The sequence below is a fragment of the Protopterus annectens genome, chromosome 3.part1 (assembly GCF_019279795.1).
Source record: "Protopterus annectens isolate FY-2018-M chromosome 3.part1, PAN1.0, whole genome shotgun sequence".
In the NCBI taxonomy this organism is placed as follows: domain Eukaryota; kingdom Metazoa; phylum Chordata; order Ceratodontiformes; family Protopteridae; genus Protopterus; species Protopterus annectens.
In genome coordinates this window covers 1,229,314,123-1,229,334,478 of record NC_056732.1, presented here as the reverse complement: position 1 = coordinate 1,229,334,478, position 20,356 = coordinate 1,229,314,123, and the positions used below count along the sequence as shown (strand labels likewise).

Genomic DNA, 20,356 nt, shown 5'->3' with positions numbered 1-20,356 from the left:
AGTCTCTGTGAATCAAGCATTCCTTATCTAACATTTATGTCTATGCTTCTTTGTTTCTAAAGATGATTAAGGTAAACAAGGAAATGTGCCATTCTTTGCATTATCCCATTTTATAATCTGGTTGCATACTTTTAGGAATAGAATTGCCTGTGACCTTTATTCCAGAAGGCGGAGGTCTTCTGTACAAAAATAAATCCAGTGCAAAAAAATCTGCACATCTAATAGTTTCCATATTTCTTTTGGTTTCAGTCAGGAGCAGTGTGCTTACATGCAGCTGCCAAGGGTGGTCATACTGCTGTAGTAAAGGCTTTACTGCAGAAAGGAGCACATGTAGATGCCAAAACCAAGGACAACTACACAGCACTACACATTTCTGTGCAGCACTGCAAGCCACTTGTTGTGCAGACTCTCTTGGGATTTGGAGCACAACTTCAATTAAAAGGAGGCAAGGTAAGTCACTGTAGACTCACAGCTGTATTTACATGGTATCATCTTCGTACTCACTTTTCAATGAGCTGTGTCTCATAATTGCATATGCACAATTAAAATAACAAGAATATGGCCACATGTGATACATTACTTTTTTTGTAATTCATAAAAGCTGGTATTTGTTGCAAGGTGTTGGCTGGATTTATAATAATATTACCTTTTAAAATGCACCTTCATTTGCAGCTGGTACTTGGCAGTTTATTGTGCATGCCATAAAGACATATCTGTACATTATTTTCAGATAGGTTCTATGTATTTACAGCCTGTGGAATAAGTTACCTCTTCAGGTCCAAGTACCTGTAATGCTAGTCTACTTGACTGGACTTTACACCCAAATTTATGACAGGATTATCATGGGGGTTCAGCACTATTAAGTGTTTGAAAAGGGTGGAATGAATTTTAAGTGTATCATCTTATGGTTTCCATGATTGCCTGACTAAGTTGTCTCCCATGTTTCAATGTTTCTCTTATGGAGTGGAATGATTTAGTTATCCCACAGATTGGCTTCCTTGCTTTTTTGACTGATCCACTTGCAAAGGAGATGAAATATAAAAAAGCAAGACTTTATTATAAAGTGTTAATATTCATCTTAATTGAGGATGTCACTTATTATTCAAAATTTAAACTGGAAAGCAAAGATTGCTATTTCAAGTTAAATTTTGTTCTACTGTCAGCTGACTACTTTCAGCCAATGGAGTGACTTACAAAGACATGGCTAATTCATTTCAGCATGACTTTTAACAGTTTATATAAATATATTATTAACTCACAGAAACTAATGATGTATATATTTTTCTCCTAACCTGTGTAATAAATGCTGACCCTTCTTCCATTCAATACATTAAGTATTCCAGTTTTGAGACATTTAAGTATCTGATTGGTTCCATTCTATTTTACATGAGACAACTCTGAAAATGCACTAATTTAAAGAAAACTGGTGCCTGTTAATAATAATGTATAAATACTCTGGACTGTACAATTCTGTGACATATATAGCACATACAGTATGTCAGTAGACAAACTCTTTTAGTAAATGTTATTCCAGGGATCATATGCAGCCCTTGGGCAGGATGAAATGCTTGATCATTTCTAAAAATAATTTGACTTGCTCTGTTCAAACCACATTCAAGTCTGCTAAACTTTGCCCAATAGCTAAGTTTCTGACATTCCCTAGATGTGATTACTTTGTGCATTTATTTGCTATGTTGATGACTGGGTAAGTGATATCATCAGAAAGATCATTTTGGACTATAATTGTGGACTAAGACACTGTCCGTTTAATAGTCTGGCAGTTGGTGCAGAATATTCCTCTGTATCCAGGAAACAAGGTGGAAGTGTCGTGCAGCAAAGCAACTTGGTTTGCGATCCAGAGTCGATTACACAAAAGGAGGACAAACTAGAAATGGTATAAGAATTGTGGTGAGAGTCTTCTGAGGACAGTGATGGGTGTTATCAGAATTAGTGACAGACTCATGGCAATCAGACCACAGTGTAAAATTAGGGCAGTATTCATAATTTCAGCCTATGTTCTGTAGCAGGTTTGAGAGCGGGACAATTAGTCTGTCTTGCAAATGACTTGATGGTGACCGACACATGGTTCAGCATGAGAGACACAAGATCAAATAAATGGTTAACATCCATCTCTGAAAGTCTTCCTTCTAGTAAGGAAAGCACATTAAGTTAGAATCAGAGATTGCAAAATCACCCACAGTGAAACAATTGGTCTCTAGGATAAACCACTGGTGAACACAATCAGCTGAAGCAGTGGTCAGACAAAACTCTAAATTGAAAAACAGTAAGTCTGGAAGTTGACTGGAGAGTAAAAGCACAGGGACTACTCAAGGTTGTAGCATGTCAGGAGGAAGAGGAAGTAAGTGGCGTCAACATATCAAAACAGCATGTGGGAAGACTATAGAATAAATAAGAGGCCAAGCTAGGAACTGAAATAAGGTATAGCTGGTGGCAGAATGTAGATATACTATAGGTTTTAAAAATAAATTAGGAATGAGAGAAGAAGTGGAAGATATAAAAGATGACCAGTCAAGGAATGAACACTCTTTGGCTAACAAAGAGGCTAAGAAAGCAGTCACAGTGGCAAAGAACAAGGTGTCAAAAAAAACTTTATCAGCTACTGGAAAGTGACTCAGCAGATGGCACAAAGACACTCTAGCAGGTTGCCAGGTAAAGACAGAAAGATAGTCATCAGACACCATTCATAAGGGATGTCAGAAACAATCAGCTCACCAGTCTAGAGGACATCAATGTCAGATGAAAGGAGTAATCCCAGCAGATTCTGAATGAAGAAATCCCCACAGAAGCTGTACTCTGCCATGCACAGCCTACAGTGAAGGAGAAATAAGAATAATCCCACCATAGTAGAAATACTGCACTAAGGAAAATCAGGTCATGGAAAAGAGCAGGCTCAGATGAAGTCACAGCAGATATGATCAAAATGATATTGGGTAAGTTAGGGAAGAAATAGCTCCTGTGTGGTACTTGTTGCATTATGGTGAGAAAGGCATATCCCAAATGACTGGAGAATAAGCATTCTAGTATCAGTGTACTAGCGCAAAGGGCACCATACCTCTCAACCTTTTAGTACAAGAAATCTGGAGGCAGCCAAACATTATAGGGGACAAAGGCCCAAAAACAGGGACAGATTTTAAATATTGTTCTAATAAATTTGATAAAATAACAGGCTTTGTATTATCATGCATTTCCTGAAGAATATAAAGTCTGAAATTCATATCTGTCATTATTTAGTAACTTCAATCCTCAATGATTTGCCAGAAAACCACAAATTATACGAGGATCAGACCAAAAAAATATGGGATAAAAATCTGGACATTCTATGAATTTTTGGAGAATGAAGAGGTATGAAGGTGACATTTATAACTGTGGGCAGTAGATAGGTGTAACATTCCTGACACACACTCCATGAAAGAAAGTACTGGAGATGGTGATCGATAAATGAATGTGCAGAAGAGTAGAAATTATGATGGGAAATGAGCAGCTAAAATTCAGATCAAAGTGCGGTGCAACAGACCAGATGTTTGCAGTGAGATAGACAGTGAAGAAAAAGATGGAGATGATGAAAGGGTCCAACTAGGCAGTATTAGAGTTGGAGACAGAATATGATAAGGTCCCAGAAAAGCTGATTGGACATTCCTGCAATGGTTCAAAGTTCAAGAAACATTGGTAAAATTAGTGCAGGCTATGTACAAGGACCCAAAGATACAAGTACAGTGTTCAGACTCACAGAAGGGTTCGCAGTGTGAGTGGGTGCACATCAGGGTTCAGCTCTGAGCCCACTGTTGTTCATACTGGTGATGGACTACATTAGCAAACAGTTTTGACAGGACAGATCAACAAAGCTGCTGTATGCAGACAGAGAGGCTTTACAGGCAGACTCTGAACAAGAACAACAATGAATAACAGGAGACTGGAATGCAAGACTGAAGGCAGACAGGTTGAAACTGAATATAGATGAGACAGTTGTAAAGACAGCAAATGGGGAAATCAGAATAAGACAAAAATTGAGATAGAAAGAAATATAATGGAAAATGTTAATAGCTATAACTATCTGGGATGGATGGCTGAGGAGGACAGAAGTATGAATGAGGAGGCAAAAGCTAGAAACAGGGGTGTTGCAGCCAACTGGCACAGACTGAAAGGAGGAGTATGTAACAGAAGAATGTTGAAAGAGCTGAAATGTATGGTGTACAGAATAGTGGTGTGACCAGTACTACTGTAGGGTATGGAAACCTGAGCAGTGAAGGGAGAGTAGTTCAGGAAGCTTGAAGTGATGAAGATGGTTGGCAGGAGGTACACTGTATGACAGATGAAGACATGACAACATCAGAGGAGGAGCCAAGGTAGCCCCATTTGTAAAAAAGGCCAATTAAAATAGATGCCATGATTTATTCACACATACAGGAAAGCAGAAGATGATTTTGTGAAGGAGATTTGGAACAGACAAGAAGAAGGCAAGAGGTAATGAGGACATCCTACTATGAGATGACTGGACTGCTTAAGAGAAGACCTGCAATAGCCTGGCATGATGGTCAAAGAAGGTAGTAGCGTGACAATGAATCATGACAGGTGTTGACAGCTGATGCAACACCTCAAGCTCATGCCAAAAAAATTAGAAAGGGGGGTAATAATGATGTTGCGCATGTTTTATAGCCCAAACATTTTTGATAAAGTTGTCTTTCTTTCAATAAAATCAATCAAGCAATAAGTTGATATGCATTGCTTCTGTTATAAATGTACAAATCATCATGGCTGTTTTTACTAAGAGAACTATTTGTTTGTTTGTTTCTTTCTTTCGGCTTTTCCCGGTTAGGGGTCGCCACAGCGGAACTCCAGTCCACTAATGATTGGCAGTAGATTTTGACGTGCTGGCTTGCCGGGCCTAACGCACAACCTTCAACGAAGGAACGCCCATTCACGCATGTCGCCACACAGAAGACGCTCTAACTGAGAATCGAACGGGCAACGTCTAACTGTGAGGCGACAACGCTACCGCTAACGCTTAAATTAGTCATGTCTGAAACATTCACATCATTGTTTACTCCAAGTCAGTTTACCATATTCAATGTGTACAGTAATGCTTTCAGAATTAAATATGATAGCCTCAGCTTCAGATACGCTGAGATTAACAGAACTTCATGAAAATGATCTCTGTGTTCATTAAATGTAACTGTTAAACCTTGTTTTGCTTGTATCGTCTAGGCAGGTGAGACACCTCTGCACATTGCAGCAAGGATTGCAGAAGGAGAAAAGGTGGCAGAGATGTTGTTAAAAAGTGGAGCAGATGTCAACTTAGAGCAAGAGGTAAATGATATATAATTATCTTAATAAACTAATAAATGAGTAAGAGAGATTTGTCAGTAGAGCCATTGAAAGTGGATACTGAGTCACTGTAGAACTGATTCTCAGAAATGTCATATTTCACAACAGTCAAGAGCTTCACTTGCATTTATTCTAGCATTCTTTACCTGTCACTGTGGATTGTTTTTACCTTAAGGGCTTCACTCCGTAGGAGTCTAATGTTTACTTGAAAGAGGTGCCTGAATTACAGGATGGTCACAATGGCAGAACCACCTGTATCAACATGACTTGGCAGAATAGTTTTTGTTTGAGGTGCTGTAATCTAAAGAGTACAATGCAATGCTAATCATGGGTGGCTATAATTTGGGTGGGTGCCTAGAGTGCTGCTGTGGTAGGGGCACTTTTAATATCTTTATCTACTCATTTATTTATTTATTTTATTGATGTTAAGAAACGCAGTTCCTTTACTTTAAGAAAATTAATAAATGCATGGCATGCAGCACACCACCCCTATTCAAAGGTACAGCAGCTTGGCACCATAAGGAGGAAGTGTCAGTGACTTGACCATTATGTCGGGTGGCCTCCAGTGCCCTCCCACCCAAGACCTACCTAGACAATGACTCAAGTAGATTGGAATGCAGAAAGAAGTCAACCAATTTGAAATTGTAGGGACTATCTGCAGCATGAAGGAAAAGCTGCTCTATTGGCGATACCATGAGATAAGTGTTTTTTACTGGCAAGCAATCAGCTATTTTGGCTGGCTGGCTAGCTGAAGTTTTCAATTATCCCTGCTTTTATAGAGCGCCCCTGATTTCAACTCATATGCTTGCTCTGTTTTGACTTACTGGTAAAACACTAAAGGTTACAGTCAGATGAAATGCTAGACATTGCAGTTCCATGCTTATTATTCCTTAGAAACTATGTAGATGAAAAGTCTGTAACATATAAAAATGCTTGTCTGTTTGTGGAAGAATATGACTAACATCTGTTCTTTAGCTCATTATTCAGACTTTGTAGGGTTACTGTGATTTCTGTAAAGCAACTTGGAATAATTTAATATGTGTCTAATGTTTCTTCAGAACAAAGCTGAAATGCAATACATGGTCATCATTTTTATTACAATCAGACATCTGAAGTGCACATAGAAGTAGCTATATCTGCTGGGTTGGGCATGAGTTGTATGTATAAAGTAAATTATTTTATTTCCTTAGTTTAAACAGTCACTGGCTTTGCATGATTAGTTTGCATTTACAGAATTAATGTCATTTGTGTGAAGCAACTTGGAATATTTTAATATGTGGCTACTGTTTGCATTGAACAAAGTTGAAATACAATACATGGCTATCATTTTTATCACAAACATCTGAAGTGCAAACAAAAGTTACTATAACTGCTGGATGGGGGTAGGAGCTGTCTGTTGACAGTAACTGGCCTTGTTGTGATTTCCATAATCACTATTTGTCTTTGCAAAATTATTGTGCATTTGTGAAGTAAGATGGACTTCTTTACTGGACATCTGAGGTATACACGGATGAAGTAGCTACAATTGCTGGAACTGTCTGTGCAGGAAAATAGCTAGCTGCCTGCTGTTGTTTGCACTTTATTCGGGTTTTGCATGAAGATCCAACACAAAGATGTTTCATAGTATCATCCACTTATTATTAAAAATTAAGACTGCATTTGTCTGACTTTTATTTATTGATTGAATGATTTACGTACTTACTTACTCACTTTACTTAGCATCATTTTGTATTTGTACTTGACAAGTTTCTGTGAACACTTTCTAATCACGATCATTCCTTTGGAGGAGCAAGAGAGAATTCAGCAGCTGAAAAAGAATAGTTCACTTATCTACTTTTATTTAGTTATAAACTGCTGACTGCATTACCTCTGACAGTGATGAATAGCCTAAAATGCTGTGACCAGACAAACTTTTCATAAAAGATATTAACTACAGAAAAAAAGCATATACTCATTGGGGGGAGGGCAGTCTGAAAGAAAAAAAAACAAACAAAAACGAAACAAATAGGTATCTTTAAAACAGCTAGCATGTGCTGTACAACAGGTAAAAAAAGAAACATTTTAAAGCTGTATTTTTTTTTTTTCATTACAGAATGGGGAGACTGCCATGCACATTGCTGCTCGATACGGTAACCTAAAAATGATTCAAAGCTTAATTGAAGAGGGTGGAGACCTTACAAGGCAGTCAAAGGTAATTGAATGTACTGTGTAAAAGTAATGTATAAGGTCATTCATTTCTGCAGTCTGCTGTAAAAGGCAAAACTGAAAATATTCACAACTTTTTACCTTCCTGTAGCCTAAATACAACTTTGAACACTGTTTAATTTACTGATGAATTTAAACGTATGAGTCTTCTAGTATTCATTTTAAGCTTACATTTTTCTAACCTAACAATTTAATTATCCAGACTACCCTAGGTCTCAATTAGTTTGGATAATTGACTCTCTACTGTAATACTAATATTATCAACACCCTTTGTATCTTGTTTCAGCTGTCCTTCACTTTCAATCTCTTGTTCTCCTATGTCTAGTACAGAATTTCTGTGTTGTCTAGAAATTGACCAAAAGACCACTCCCAGATACACACTGCTACTGTTAACTACATTCATCAACCCCATCTCCTCTTGATATAATTTCCAACGCCAGTGATCTATCTCTTTACAATTCTTTTGTAGTCCTCTTGGAGTCAGAATCACCTCTGTGGAATTGTTATTTGCAGGTACCATGCATTATGACACCTTAGGAGATATTTTCTTCATGTGTCAGACTTTCTTTGACTCCTGCTTCACCATGATGACCCTTCACCCTTCTGCTCCCTGGGTAGCTGCCCTTTTCCTCCTCCTTTCTATTATGCCATTATTAATTAGTTCCTTCTATACAGCATCCCATTGTTTTTTTCCAAGAGGTTTCTTTCCTACTTCTCCTCCTAATTTCCTTTTCCTTCCTCCATTTTCTGTCCAAATGCTCATTTTTCAATGTAATGTCATCACACCATTCTTCCTTTGAAATTTTCTCTTCATGGCTTAACTTCTCAAAACCATGAAAGTCAGATTCTCCATTTATCATTCTCCTTTGGTCCGTATTTGCAATCCCAAAACATTTTGACTTCTCTTGAACCACAGTACATACTCTCCTTCAATTAATGATCTCAAAGCTCAGAAATTTTCCCTGCAAGTAGCCAGCATCACACATACCCCTTTAGTTTTACTTCCTTTTTCAATTCTCTTAGCATATCCTTCAGTTAATCTCATTATTCTTTTTCACTAATGGTCTCACCGATAGACTTTCCAACTATTTCCTTCATCCACCATCCCTGCTTCTCCAGCAGTATCATCCTAAACCATTGCAATGTATTGTAGATCTTGGCATAATGGAGGGAAATTTAGTAACAGCCACTATCCCAGCTTTTTATTCACAGTTGGACTTTCTCTTGCTACCCTTGTTCTTCTTCCTTCTAATATCTTTTTGCCTGATTCTGTTTTGAAATTGAGAGATGTCTTAAAATGTAAAACATTAATGGTGGCACTCTTATCCTGACTCCTTTTGCTTTTTTATTCCTGGTCCTTGTACTCATTAATCAACCCAATAGCAGTTTCCTGACATTTCCCTTCAGCATACCTATATTCTCATAATCTTGTTCACAACCATAGTTCCTACCTCTAGCCTTAAATATTTAAAGCATTCTTTCTTAACAATCAAAACATTCCCCACAACTTCACACTAGTATTATATTCTTTTGGCTGCAGACTAAGCCTGACACCTTTCCAAACTTCTCTAAAATTCACAATATCATGCATTCCTCACTCTGAATCTTCTGCCCATTGGAATGTGGTCATTCATGGACATTTGAAATGATGCTCCTTTCCTTTCCTTTGTTATTACTCCTTACTTCAACAGCCAGGTCACTCAACACCAACAAGAAACATCCTAGGAACACAGGACACTCATTTCTGGTCCCTCTTCTGATCCATATTTATCCTGGCACCCTACAGTAACAAGAACCTTACACTGCATCCAACTGTCCCAGAAACTGCTTCATATGTCTCTCTGTAGTAATACTCTGCTTAGCCCCCTCCCCCACCAAATCAGAATCTTTACTAATGTCAAACATTATCTCTCAACCCCCTTTGTCCTGCACCTCTACACTACCTTCACAAAACAAATGACAGCAATGTCTGGCCTGCTGCTTTCTCTCCCTCCTTAGAAAACCATTGCCCCCATCACTGTCATATTACTATTCCAGGTTTTCCTGCTGTTTAAATTCTTTATGCATAGAATTATCAAAAATATAGGGTTATACTTAATTGGGTCCAGCCTCTCCCCTTCAGTGAACAAGTAAATGCCCTTTTGTGCTCCATCAGTTTTACCACTCTCTCACTTTTGCATGCTCCATTGTGTTTTTCTACTATAACCTGTACCATCTCACCCCCATTTAGAAGACTCCACTGAGCATCCATCAGTGCCACTAGCCTTCACCTTTTTAAATTCTTTGTACATAACTTCGTATCCTCCTTTGCTAGCCATTCATCCATCCTTTTTCTGATCACCATCCTTCCCCATGATAAGGAGCCTATCAAACCTGTTAGGTCTGCTTGCTTGGACAAGTCTAATGTTTGAGAAATGATCTCCTGCTTATAACTATGCCTCTGCCTCCAAATGTCTACTTGTTAGATATGGATATACAGCTTTCATGCTAATGAGCTGGTTATCAGCATATAATGTGATACACGATTATTCTAGAAATGTCAGCGTGTCCACCTCACTTAGGCCAGACAACATCTAAAATGCTTTGATATTATTTATTCAAAACAGTGTAAGAAACTTCTCTGTGTGGAGGATTTTCAGTCCATAGATCTCTAGTTAATCACTGTATATTAATCAGATCAGACAATAGTAGTAGAAGTAGCGAACTTAAACTTGTCAAGTAAAAAAAAAAAAAAAATATATATATATATATACATATATATATATATATATATATATATATATATATAAAATATGAAATATTGTACAGAATTACTAAGTATTCAAAAGTAATCCAAGCAAAGCAGGCAGTCTGTTTCTAGTCGAAAATCTTTTATTAAGTACACAGACAAGCAATCCAAGTAAAACAAAATTAACAGAGTAATAGTTTCCTCACAAGGTTTCAAAATATATTTATACCTTTTATCAGGCAAAGGAGTGGTTTATTGTGCTGTAAAACAATGTATAGTTAGACATGTTAAATTCACATCCCTTCCCCCATCAGTGTGACATTCAAGCTGGTCCTGCCCTATTTAGTAGCTGTCATAATAATATAACCCTTATGTACTTTAAATACATTTAAAGCAGACACAGGGGTACAGGTACAGTATTTTGTCTAATGATATCGTTAAGTAAAATATACAACAGAGAGCTGTTTGTACTTTCTGAATCTATTGTGGCAACCAGATGGCAAAATTAGAACAAAAGCTGCTGATGTAAGTATGGGAATGAAAAAAAAGACACATTTCTTTTGCAGATAGTAGCACTTAATGGAGGAAATTCTGCTGTTTGGAGTTGTTTGCTTTGTAAGAAGCTAGAAATGGTAAAAGAAATTCACTGTAAAAGCAGAGATAAAGTGTGTACAAAACCAATCAGGTGGCCAGACAGATATTTGAAATACTGTGCTGAGTCATAGCAGTGATATCATGCATAACTATAATGATTTGTGTGCAGGATTAGGAACTTTTCCTGAAGAACATGAAACACAAATAAAAGCCAATGTAAGTCCACTGACACATGATTCTAGGAAGTACCAGAACCTCTTTGGACTAGAAAAAAGCTGGAATTGAAGACTGTACAAAGCTTAGTTATCATTTAGAAGCTGTTGGAGACAAGACAACCGGACAATTCTCTGGTCTCTATTCTAACGAAAGTCACAATTTCCAGTTCTACTTACCTAAATAAAATTATTAAAAGAGATAATTAGCCATTGCTTACTGAAGTACTCATTGTTTAGGTATGATAAATGTTAACTATTTAACAGTGTTGAATGTAAGAGCAGGGTTTCTCTCATATGAAACTAAACAGAAGTCAAAATTCAGTAAATTTAATAAAACACTAAGAAAATGCAGGCTTTTTATTTTTGTGTATGGGATTTAAACAACATTATCATACCTCTCCCATGCAGAATAGGTACAAAGGCTCATGAAAATGAGGTACACCTAGCAAAAAGATCTGCCCCTGGATTTACTAATCTGCCGTGCAGGACTAATGTAGTCCTGCACGGAAGCAGCCGCTTAGGAGCAGGACGGCAGCGCACCATGCATATTAATGAAGGCGCGCTGCCTGACCTCCTAAGCATACATGGAGTGTGTACGAGTACAGGGGGAGTGTCTGAGAGCAGAGCACTCAGAATAAACATGCCCCTGCAAAGTAGAACAGCAGAAAGTGGACATAAATGAGCAAGGCCACTCATAGGTGTCTGCATATCCCCACCAACAGTCCCCCATGCGTACAACAGCAACAAGACATAAAGATTAAAAGAAGAAACCCCCGTATTGTTGTCTAAAGCTCCAAGTACAGCTAACAGTAGGTGTGCAGGTGTGCCCATTGCTCAGCCACAGTGAAAGCAGCCCAAAAGGCTGAAGAGGATAACAAGTACGATATATGCAAATGAAGTATGTCAGCAATAGTGTAGTGGGCAGAGTGTTCGCCTAATGAGCAGGCATTCCCAGTTCGAGTCCCAGCGCAGCACAGTCTATTTTACACGGCAAAGCATGGTATAAGCAATATTTGTAATGCAAAACCCAGTAAATAACATAATTTTTATGAACAGGAGTGCTGCATGAAATGCACATGTGAAGAGTCAGTATCATAATGAATAAGCCAGCAGTAAACAGACATAAGCACAGATAAGCAGTAGTAAGCATATGTACGCACTAGTAAGCATGTGCAAGTGCATTTGCATGGAGTTAAGCACTGCCGACACAGATTAAGCAAAGGAGAAGCTAACTGGGTGTAAGACACTGTGACCGGAAGTCAGCAGTGCTAACCTCTGCGCAAACCCACTTACAGCCTCTTGAAAGTGTCATAAGTACACCGCATCCAACGGCCGGTGTTCTGCCCAGCAACAAAACAAACAGCTTCTGCAAGGCCGGAACCCAGGACCATGCACACCATACGCAAAAGGATTTACCACTAAGCCATGCCAGATATGCCGAAATCATATGTTGTCAGAAACATAATCCCAGCCCAGTCATGCAACAGTAGAGAGAATATATACCTACAGCTAGATAGGCGTGTGTGTGCAAATATATCACTATCTAAACGGATACAACATATCTGTAGATGTAGTCACATATATATATATATATATATATATATGTATATATAAATATCCAGAGATATATACATATATATACAAATATATGAACAGATATGCATGCAAATGCCGGCAACTACACATATATATATATATCAGCATCTATATGTCCACATATACACAGCAAGTTGCATGTATGTATGAAGATATATGTCTCCGTAGGTATATATGGACATAGTTAGAAATATGTCAGCAAATATATATATACCCACAGAGGTATATACGGCCAGAAATCTGTAGATAGCAATGGTGGATTAACAGACACATATATGTCCACATGCGCCATGAATGGGCTTGAGAGGCCCCAAACAATATACGTCACGTACGAATTGGCATACCAATATGCATATGCATATATTTATGCATACATATACAGATATATATATATATATATATATATATATATATATATATATATGTAGATATATATATAAATATATATATCTATATATATATATATGTGTGTGTGTGTGTGTGTGTGTGTGTGTGTGTGTGTGTATATATATATATATATATATATATATATATATATATATATATATATATATATATATATATATACTATGTGTGTGTAAATATACACAGATATATAAAAAACAAATGAAGGTGTGTTGGTGCTCAACAGACCAAAACCACAGAAAAATGCACCAAAAGGACGATGGAAAACTCCTTTTAATGAATAAAAGCAAATAAAAGACCAGTATAAAGTCCAAATACACAGTGTTTCATGTTGAGCGCTTTTATCAATGACTTGACTTCATCAGAACAAACTGAACCTCACCCCTAAAACATTTATATACTCTTTCTTAACAAGCAGTCAATCAGTATTCCTAAGGAATGCTCAGCTCACATCCATTTTTTTAAAGAAACATGAACCCATTCAACCATAATGAACAAACAATTAGTAAAGTAAAATCCGTACCCTGATTTAAAAAGTTTTTCTTGCGTAATATTAAACCCAAAAAAAAAAAAAAAAAAAAAAAAACTTTGTCTGTTTCAAATAAACCCTTTCCTTACTGTTTCACCCTCTTTATACACATAAGTAAAATATTCAAGCATTTTCCATGTAAAATTCATGATTATTTATAAATTCAAATATATTATGTTATCTTATTAGCTTTTTCCTTGAGTACTGAGTAAATGCATAAATGGTCATTGAGACCAGGAGGGAAATTAGCAGCTAACCTAAGCTGCCACATGCTCAAGAGGTTCTTCCAGTCACCCCCCCCTCACATCAATGTTGACCGTATCTATTATTCCAAATTTAAAACCTGTGTATGCCCCACAGTTTACGCTGTGTCTGTAAAGAGCATTAGTCTCCTTTTTATTTTTTATTTCATAAAAATGTTCGTAAATTCTGCATTTTAAAGCCCTCTTGGTTTTTCCCAATGTAAAACCCGGGGCAGGTGTTACAAAGTGCAATATACACTATCCTGTTCGTATAGCAATTGCCCTTTCTAAAGTGCAGAACACTATTTAAACTGTTGTTCAATGTTAAGGAAGGAACCTGCAGTATGTATCCACATTGAGAACATCGGCCACATGGCTTAGTACTTTCCTCAATGTGACCCTGCCCCATTAAGTGATTTTCTAAGTTTACTTTGATATTTTTACCCACTTTTGTGGAAAACATGGGTTTTTCACTCACCTTCCTATATAGTTCACTATTCGTTTTAAATATTCCCCAATTTTAATATAGAATGTGTTTAATCCTTAAAGGGACTGTGTTGAATAATGAATGCCTTACTATAGTTGTTCGCCTGCATACCAGAGATAGTATTAGTTCCAAGTTCTCTATAACCATTGGTCTGACCCACCCCTAAAGTATTCTTCACTGGATCGTGTTCTGATATCACCACAACTCAAAAGGGGTTTGTATTTCTTTCCCCATTCATCAGAAATTTCTTTAATGATGTGTTCAATGAAATGGGGTGGATATCCTCTTTCGAGTAACATGTTCCTCACCAGCTCTATCCCTACAGTAACGTCTTCCCTTTCTGAAGTCATCCTGGCTACTCTAATTGCTTGACTTTTCACTATGCTTTTATTCTGTTTTTGAGGATGATGACTGTGAAAATGCAAGTAGCTATTGCAAAAGGTAGGCTTGCGGTACACATTGGATTTAAAGCCACCGGGAATTTTGGACACCTTTACATCTAAATAACTAATTTCAAGATCATGGGTCTCATATGTAAATCTCAAAATGTTCGTGCTGCTGTTAATGTATTCAATGAACTGTGGAATATCCTCCTGTTTCTCCTTCCATAAAATAAAAATATCATCCAGGAATCTCAAATATGTACTAATGTACCCATGGTATCTGCTGTTGAAGACATGTTGCAGTTCCCACCCTAGCAAATCTATGTTCACATATGGGGGGGGGGGGTGCAAGCCGCCCCCATAGCAACTCCCCTAGTTTGCTGATAGTACTCCCCCTCAAAAAACATGTAATTGTTGTCTAACACATTGTTGTCTAAGATATATAGCTAGGATATGATACAGCTGTTAAGGATTACATATGTTCACAGGCCGTGCCAATGGGGGTGAGGGGCCCAATCAACAAACGTGTAACACGTAGCATCAACCCCCCCCAGCTAGACAGGTGAAACATACAAACACACAAGAAAAGTAAACATACCACTGCTTCCTGGACTACAGGCAGGATACAACCAGTGGGAGAGACCCGCCAAGTCTAATCTTGAAACAAAGACAAGAATGTCCCTTGCGGGACAAGCTAAAAATTATATGACTATTCAGCCTTCCAGCCATTACACAGATGACATACAGCAGGGCACGCATGTAGCCAGACCACAAGGTTGGGGAAGTCTGATGACCCATGGGGTGAGACAGCATACGTGATGGGTCCCGAGAAGTGGGGAGTGGGCCGTGTGTACTGGTTTGTCCAGACCCGACCTGCACCCAGAGTAAGGAAGAGTGCCAAAGAGGAGGTGCAGGTGGGGAACTATAGGCATGTAATTATGGGCCTAGGTGTGCACGTGTTGGTTGGAGCGGTTCTATGTGGACCATCCCAGGGATGTAAGCAATAGTGTGCATTGGGCAGACCCGACACCTAATGAGCAGCCATGCCCGGTACGAGTCCTACAACAGCAATGTCTAGTTTACATGGCAAAGGGTGGAATAACCAGATGTGTTGCTGCAAACCCACTAAATGACACCAAAGAACATATGGTCGCAACACCCCACTGTAAGCATGTAAGCCGAACTAATTGGCATCACAAGGTATTATTGCTGTCCTCACCGCCACCCAGGGGTGTGAGTGTCCAGACCTACCCCCAAATGCAGGGTATATACACAGCTGTTGCTGGAGAAGAAATGGCCACCTGTGGACCTTCCCGTCAGCCTACCTGCACATCCTTGGGCATTTCCCCTACTATCTGCCCCTCTGTGTGCCCCAATAGCACCACTTACCTATCAACCCCTATATCATTACTATTACTGTTCACAGTCACAGGTAGGTGACACCCTCTTCCCCAACTATATTGGCAGAATCTGGAACCCCCCCCACCCACGTGTATTACCTCAGCTGTCCCACATGACACATGTAAATAACACATGAAGGAACACCTCAAGCACACTTGGAGCAGCACATGCTCACTACCTTACGAATTCCCCCCACTCCCCAACTAACACTCCATACCCTTATACCAACTAGTGAAACCGACACCTCCTGTCCTGTCCACATACTAATCCCAACATCCTGCATACCTTCCTATTGCTCCACCACCAATCATTCCATTGGCCTACTATACAGTTACAATGTCCCCCCTTCTACTGACCTACCTACTCCTTCACTATTCACTTCTACTCTAACACACAGGTATGGCATAACTAAACCTAACCTAAATACCTGAGTGCAACCTATCCAGAACTGTTAAACTGGAATCTCAGTTCACCTTAAACTGACCTATGTCAACAGTCATACCTGACATGTAAACCTGACCTAAGCATGTATAATACCGACATGTTAATGTGAACTAAGCATGAAGAACGTGGTACATAGAATGTTAAGTCTGTTACTCTCTATGAATATGTACACCTCTCTACTATGTGTAATGTGTAGCTGGGGATTACTGTGTAGCTTCATTCCCCAGGCCACTGCTGACAATGGAGAAGCATCCAGTCGGATTGTCTTGGACAACAAATGTGAACTAAATACATGAAGTAGCATGGGGGTATGCTGTACCAAGTGGGATTACACTTGTTTGGGTGGGGGTAAGCACTGCCCACACTGGTTAATCAATGTGGAGGCCAACCAGTGTAAGACGCCGTAACCGGAGGTCAGCAGATCTGAGCCTCCTGCACACCAGCGCATACCTGCCTACACTTCCTCTACAGTGCCTTAGGCCCTCTGTAGCCAACAACTGTCATTGTGCCCATTAACAAAGTAATCTGCACTCTCAGGTTCCAACCCCCCCACCCTGCACACTATAGTCTAAGTGAGTTACCACGAAGGCATGGCAAATACACATTCAGCTGCTGTTATCACAGACATATCATCTAGCACAGTTATTCAACAGTATAGGAAATGTATGTAGGTATGTAGATTAATACCAGCAAACATGTGCATGTCACTCGATCACAGTATTCTGAGCAGTCTATGTGTATCAATTAACAGCCCTGTCCAACATACTGTGAGAACAGCAGTCTTGCATAATACTGAAGAGAAGAATGAGTATCGGTGCACGCCTTGGGGGTGTGTGGGAGTGATTCATGTACAGAATGTCATACCTGGGGCGTTGGTTCAACAGAACTGGGAGATGAGGCTGGCCCGGTGTGTGAGCATACCACTGTTCTCGAACCCCTGGCAGGATGTTACCAATGGGAGGAAACAGTGTATACCAGCAAACTCTAGCCGTGACACAACAGCAGGTCCGTCCCTGGTGGGACGAAACAAACCTTGTAGGTCACATAGGTGTTTACACCAGTATCGTAGGAGGATCAAGGGAAGGCTCAAATGTATGTGGACTAAACAGATGAAGAGCCTGCTGAAGCTTGGGTCAAGAAAGTATAATGGAGGAGTACCGACACATGCATAGAGGGAAATGTGTGGAGGTGTGGTATGGCTGGGCTAGCAACTGGGGAATGGATGGATGCTGTGTACATGGAGTTCGGGGGCTGGGGGAAGGAAACATGGGTATTAAAATATGGTAGAAATATGCAAATGAAGCAGAACAGCAATAGTTTAGTAGGCAGAGCATCCGACCAATGAGCAGGCATTCCTGGTTTGGCTCCCACTATAGCACAGTCTATTTTACACGGCAAAGCACATTATAAACAATATTTTTGTTGCAAGACCCATGAAATAGCTGAAGTATATGAACTGGCGTACCACAAGATATGCACATGTGATGTATCAGTGTCAGATGGAATAAAGCACTAGTAGGAAGGTACAAATAAGCAGTAGTAAGCATAAATAAGTGCTAGTAAGCGTGTTTAAGTACGTTAGTGTGGGGGTAAGCATTACCTACACAGAATAAGCAAAGTAGAAGCTAACTGAGTGTTAGAAACTGTAACCAGAGGTTAGCAGTGCTTAGCTCTGCGCAAACCTCTGCACACCCGAGTACAACTGCTTTAACGTGCTGTAATCACTCTGTACCCAATGGCCCATGTTCTGCCCAGCAACAAAATAAACAGCTCCTGCAGGGCTCAAACCAAGTACCCTGCACACCATAGACAAAGGGATTTACCTCTAAGCCATGACAGATACAAATGCAGTAGATGTTGTCAGAAGCCTATCATCCAGTCCAGTCATGCAACAGCACAGAGAATGTATACCTACAGCTAGATGGACGTGTGTGTGCAAATATATTACTATCTAAATGGATACAACATATCTATAGATGTAGTCACATATATATTACAGAAATATCCATAGATACATAAATATATATATATATATATATATATATATATATATATATATATATATGAACAGATATACATGCAAATGCCGACAACTACACATATATATGTTAACATCTATATGTCCATATATACAGAGCAAGTCACATATATGTATGCAGATATATGTCTCCGTAGGTATATACGGACATAGTTGGAAATATGTCAGCAGATATATATACCCATAGAGGTATATACGGCCAGACATCTGTAGATAGCAATGGTAGATTAACAGACACATATATGTCCACATGAACCATGAATGGGCCTGAGAGGCCCCAAACAATATACGTCATGTACGAATTTGCATACTCCCTGCCCAGCCAAACATGTCCGCCCTGCAATATACTACCAAGTTCATTGTATTGTACATGTGTCATTGAAATAGGGATTTAAATTAGCCCTCTATCATGTTTCACATGTTGACATCACATCCCCCTCTCCTCCACCCACTAGGCAAGTCGAGCAGTACCGGTCCATCCAACCAAGTCCATCCCCGACCCATACATTAATTACTCACAGTTCTACTTCCCTCCACTCACTGCACACACACAGCCACCATCCCTACCCTGGTTACCAGCCCGTAGCTACCACACCACCACACATTGCCCTCCCTCCATCCCCCCTGGGACCCATCCCGTATGTTGTCCCGACCCAAGTATCCTAGGTCTGGCACACGCTGTAGTCCATGCTCATAACCATGGGTACCTTTGTAACTCTGGGTGTAGGCGAAAGTTGAATACCCAATGATTGGGTTGTCCCGCATGGGACGAATGTTACCCTGGTACTAACAATAGATTTCACATGTGACTACTAGATTACACCAACAGATGTAGTTGTAGGTATCGCAAAGCATACATGGTACACAAGGTCGGCTGTTATGCAATCGAAACACAGTATCCAGCAATACAAGTCTGCATTACAGGATATGTAGCTAAACATGTACAGGTATGTGTGTGTATATCTACCCATAACTAAATCTATAAATGTATATATATATATATATATATATATATATAGATACCTCTCCCTCTCTGTAGTACAAATCTATGCATACATAGACAGGCATATATATAAATACCCGCATATAGATATATACATATGCAGACACCCATACATCCACACGTCATCAGATAGATATCATCATCATCCTCTTTCGGCTGTTCCAGTAAGGGGTCGCCACAGCGGATCATCTGTTTCCATTTTTTCCTGTCCTCTGAATTTTGCTCTGTCACACCAACCGCTTGCATGTCCTCTCTCACCACATCCATAAATCTTATCTTAGGCCTTCCTCTTTTCCTCTTACCTGGCAGCTCCATCCTTAGCATCCTTTTCCCAATATACCCAGCATCCCTCCTCAGCACATGTCCAAACCAATGCAATCTCACCTCTCTTGCTTTGTCTCTAAACTGTCCAACCTGAGCTGACCCTCTAATATACTGATTCCTAATCCTGTCCATCCTAATCACACCCAGTGCAAATCTTAACATCTTTAACTCTTCCACATCCAGCTCTGACTCCTGTCTTTTTGTCAATGCCACTGTTTCCAACCCATATAACATAGCTGGTCTCACTACCCTCTTGTAGACCTTCCCTTTCACTCTTACTGGTACTCGTCTGTCACAAATCACTCCTGATACTCTTCTCCATCCATTCCACCCTGCCTGTACTCTCTTCTTCACCTCTCTTCCACACTCACCATTACTCAGAACTGTTGATCCCAAGTACTTAAACTCATCCACCTTTA

At 39.3% G+C, this 20,356-nt stretch overlaps 1 protein-coding gene across 1 annotated transcript in view; it reads left to right on the top strand.

Annotated features, from left to right (window-relative positions):
- The window catches only part of LOC122797762 (serine/threonine-protein phosphatase 6 regulatory ankyrin repeat subunit A-like), a 2,341,865-nt gene that overhangs the window by 964,308 nt on the left and 1,357,201 nt on the right, over nucleotides 1-20,356 (top strand). The window contains exons 10-12 of the mRNA XM_044066284.1: nucleotides 250-450; nucleotides 5,224-5,325; nucleotides 7,436-7,534. Coding sequence (XP_043922219.1) covers nucleotides 250-450; nucleotides 5,224-5,325; nucleotides 7,436-7,534 — 402 coding nt within the window. The remainder of the gene's footprint in view (nucleotides 1-249; nucleotides 451-5,223; nucleotides 5,326-7,435; nucleotides 7,535-20,356) is intronic.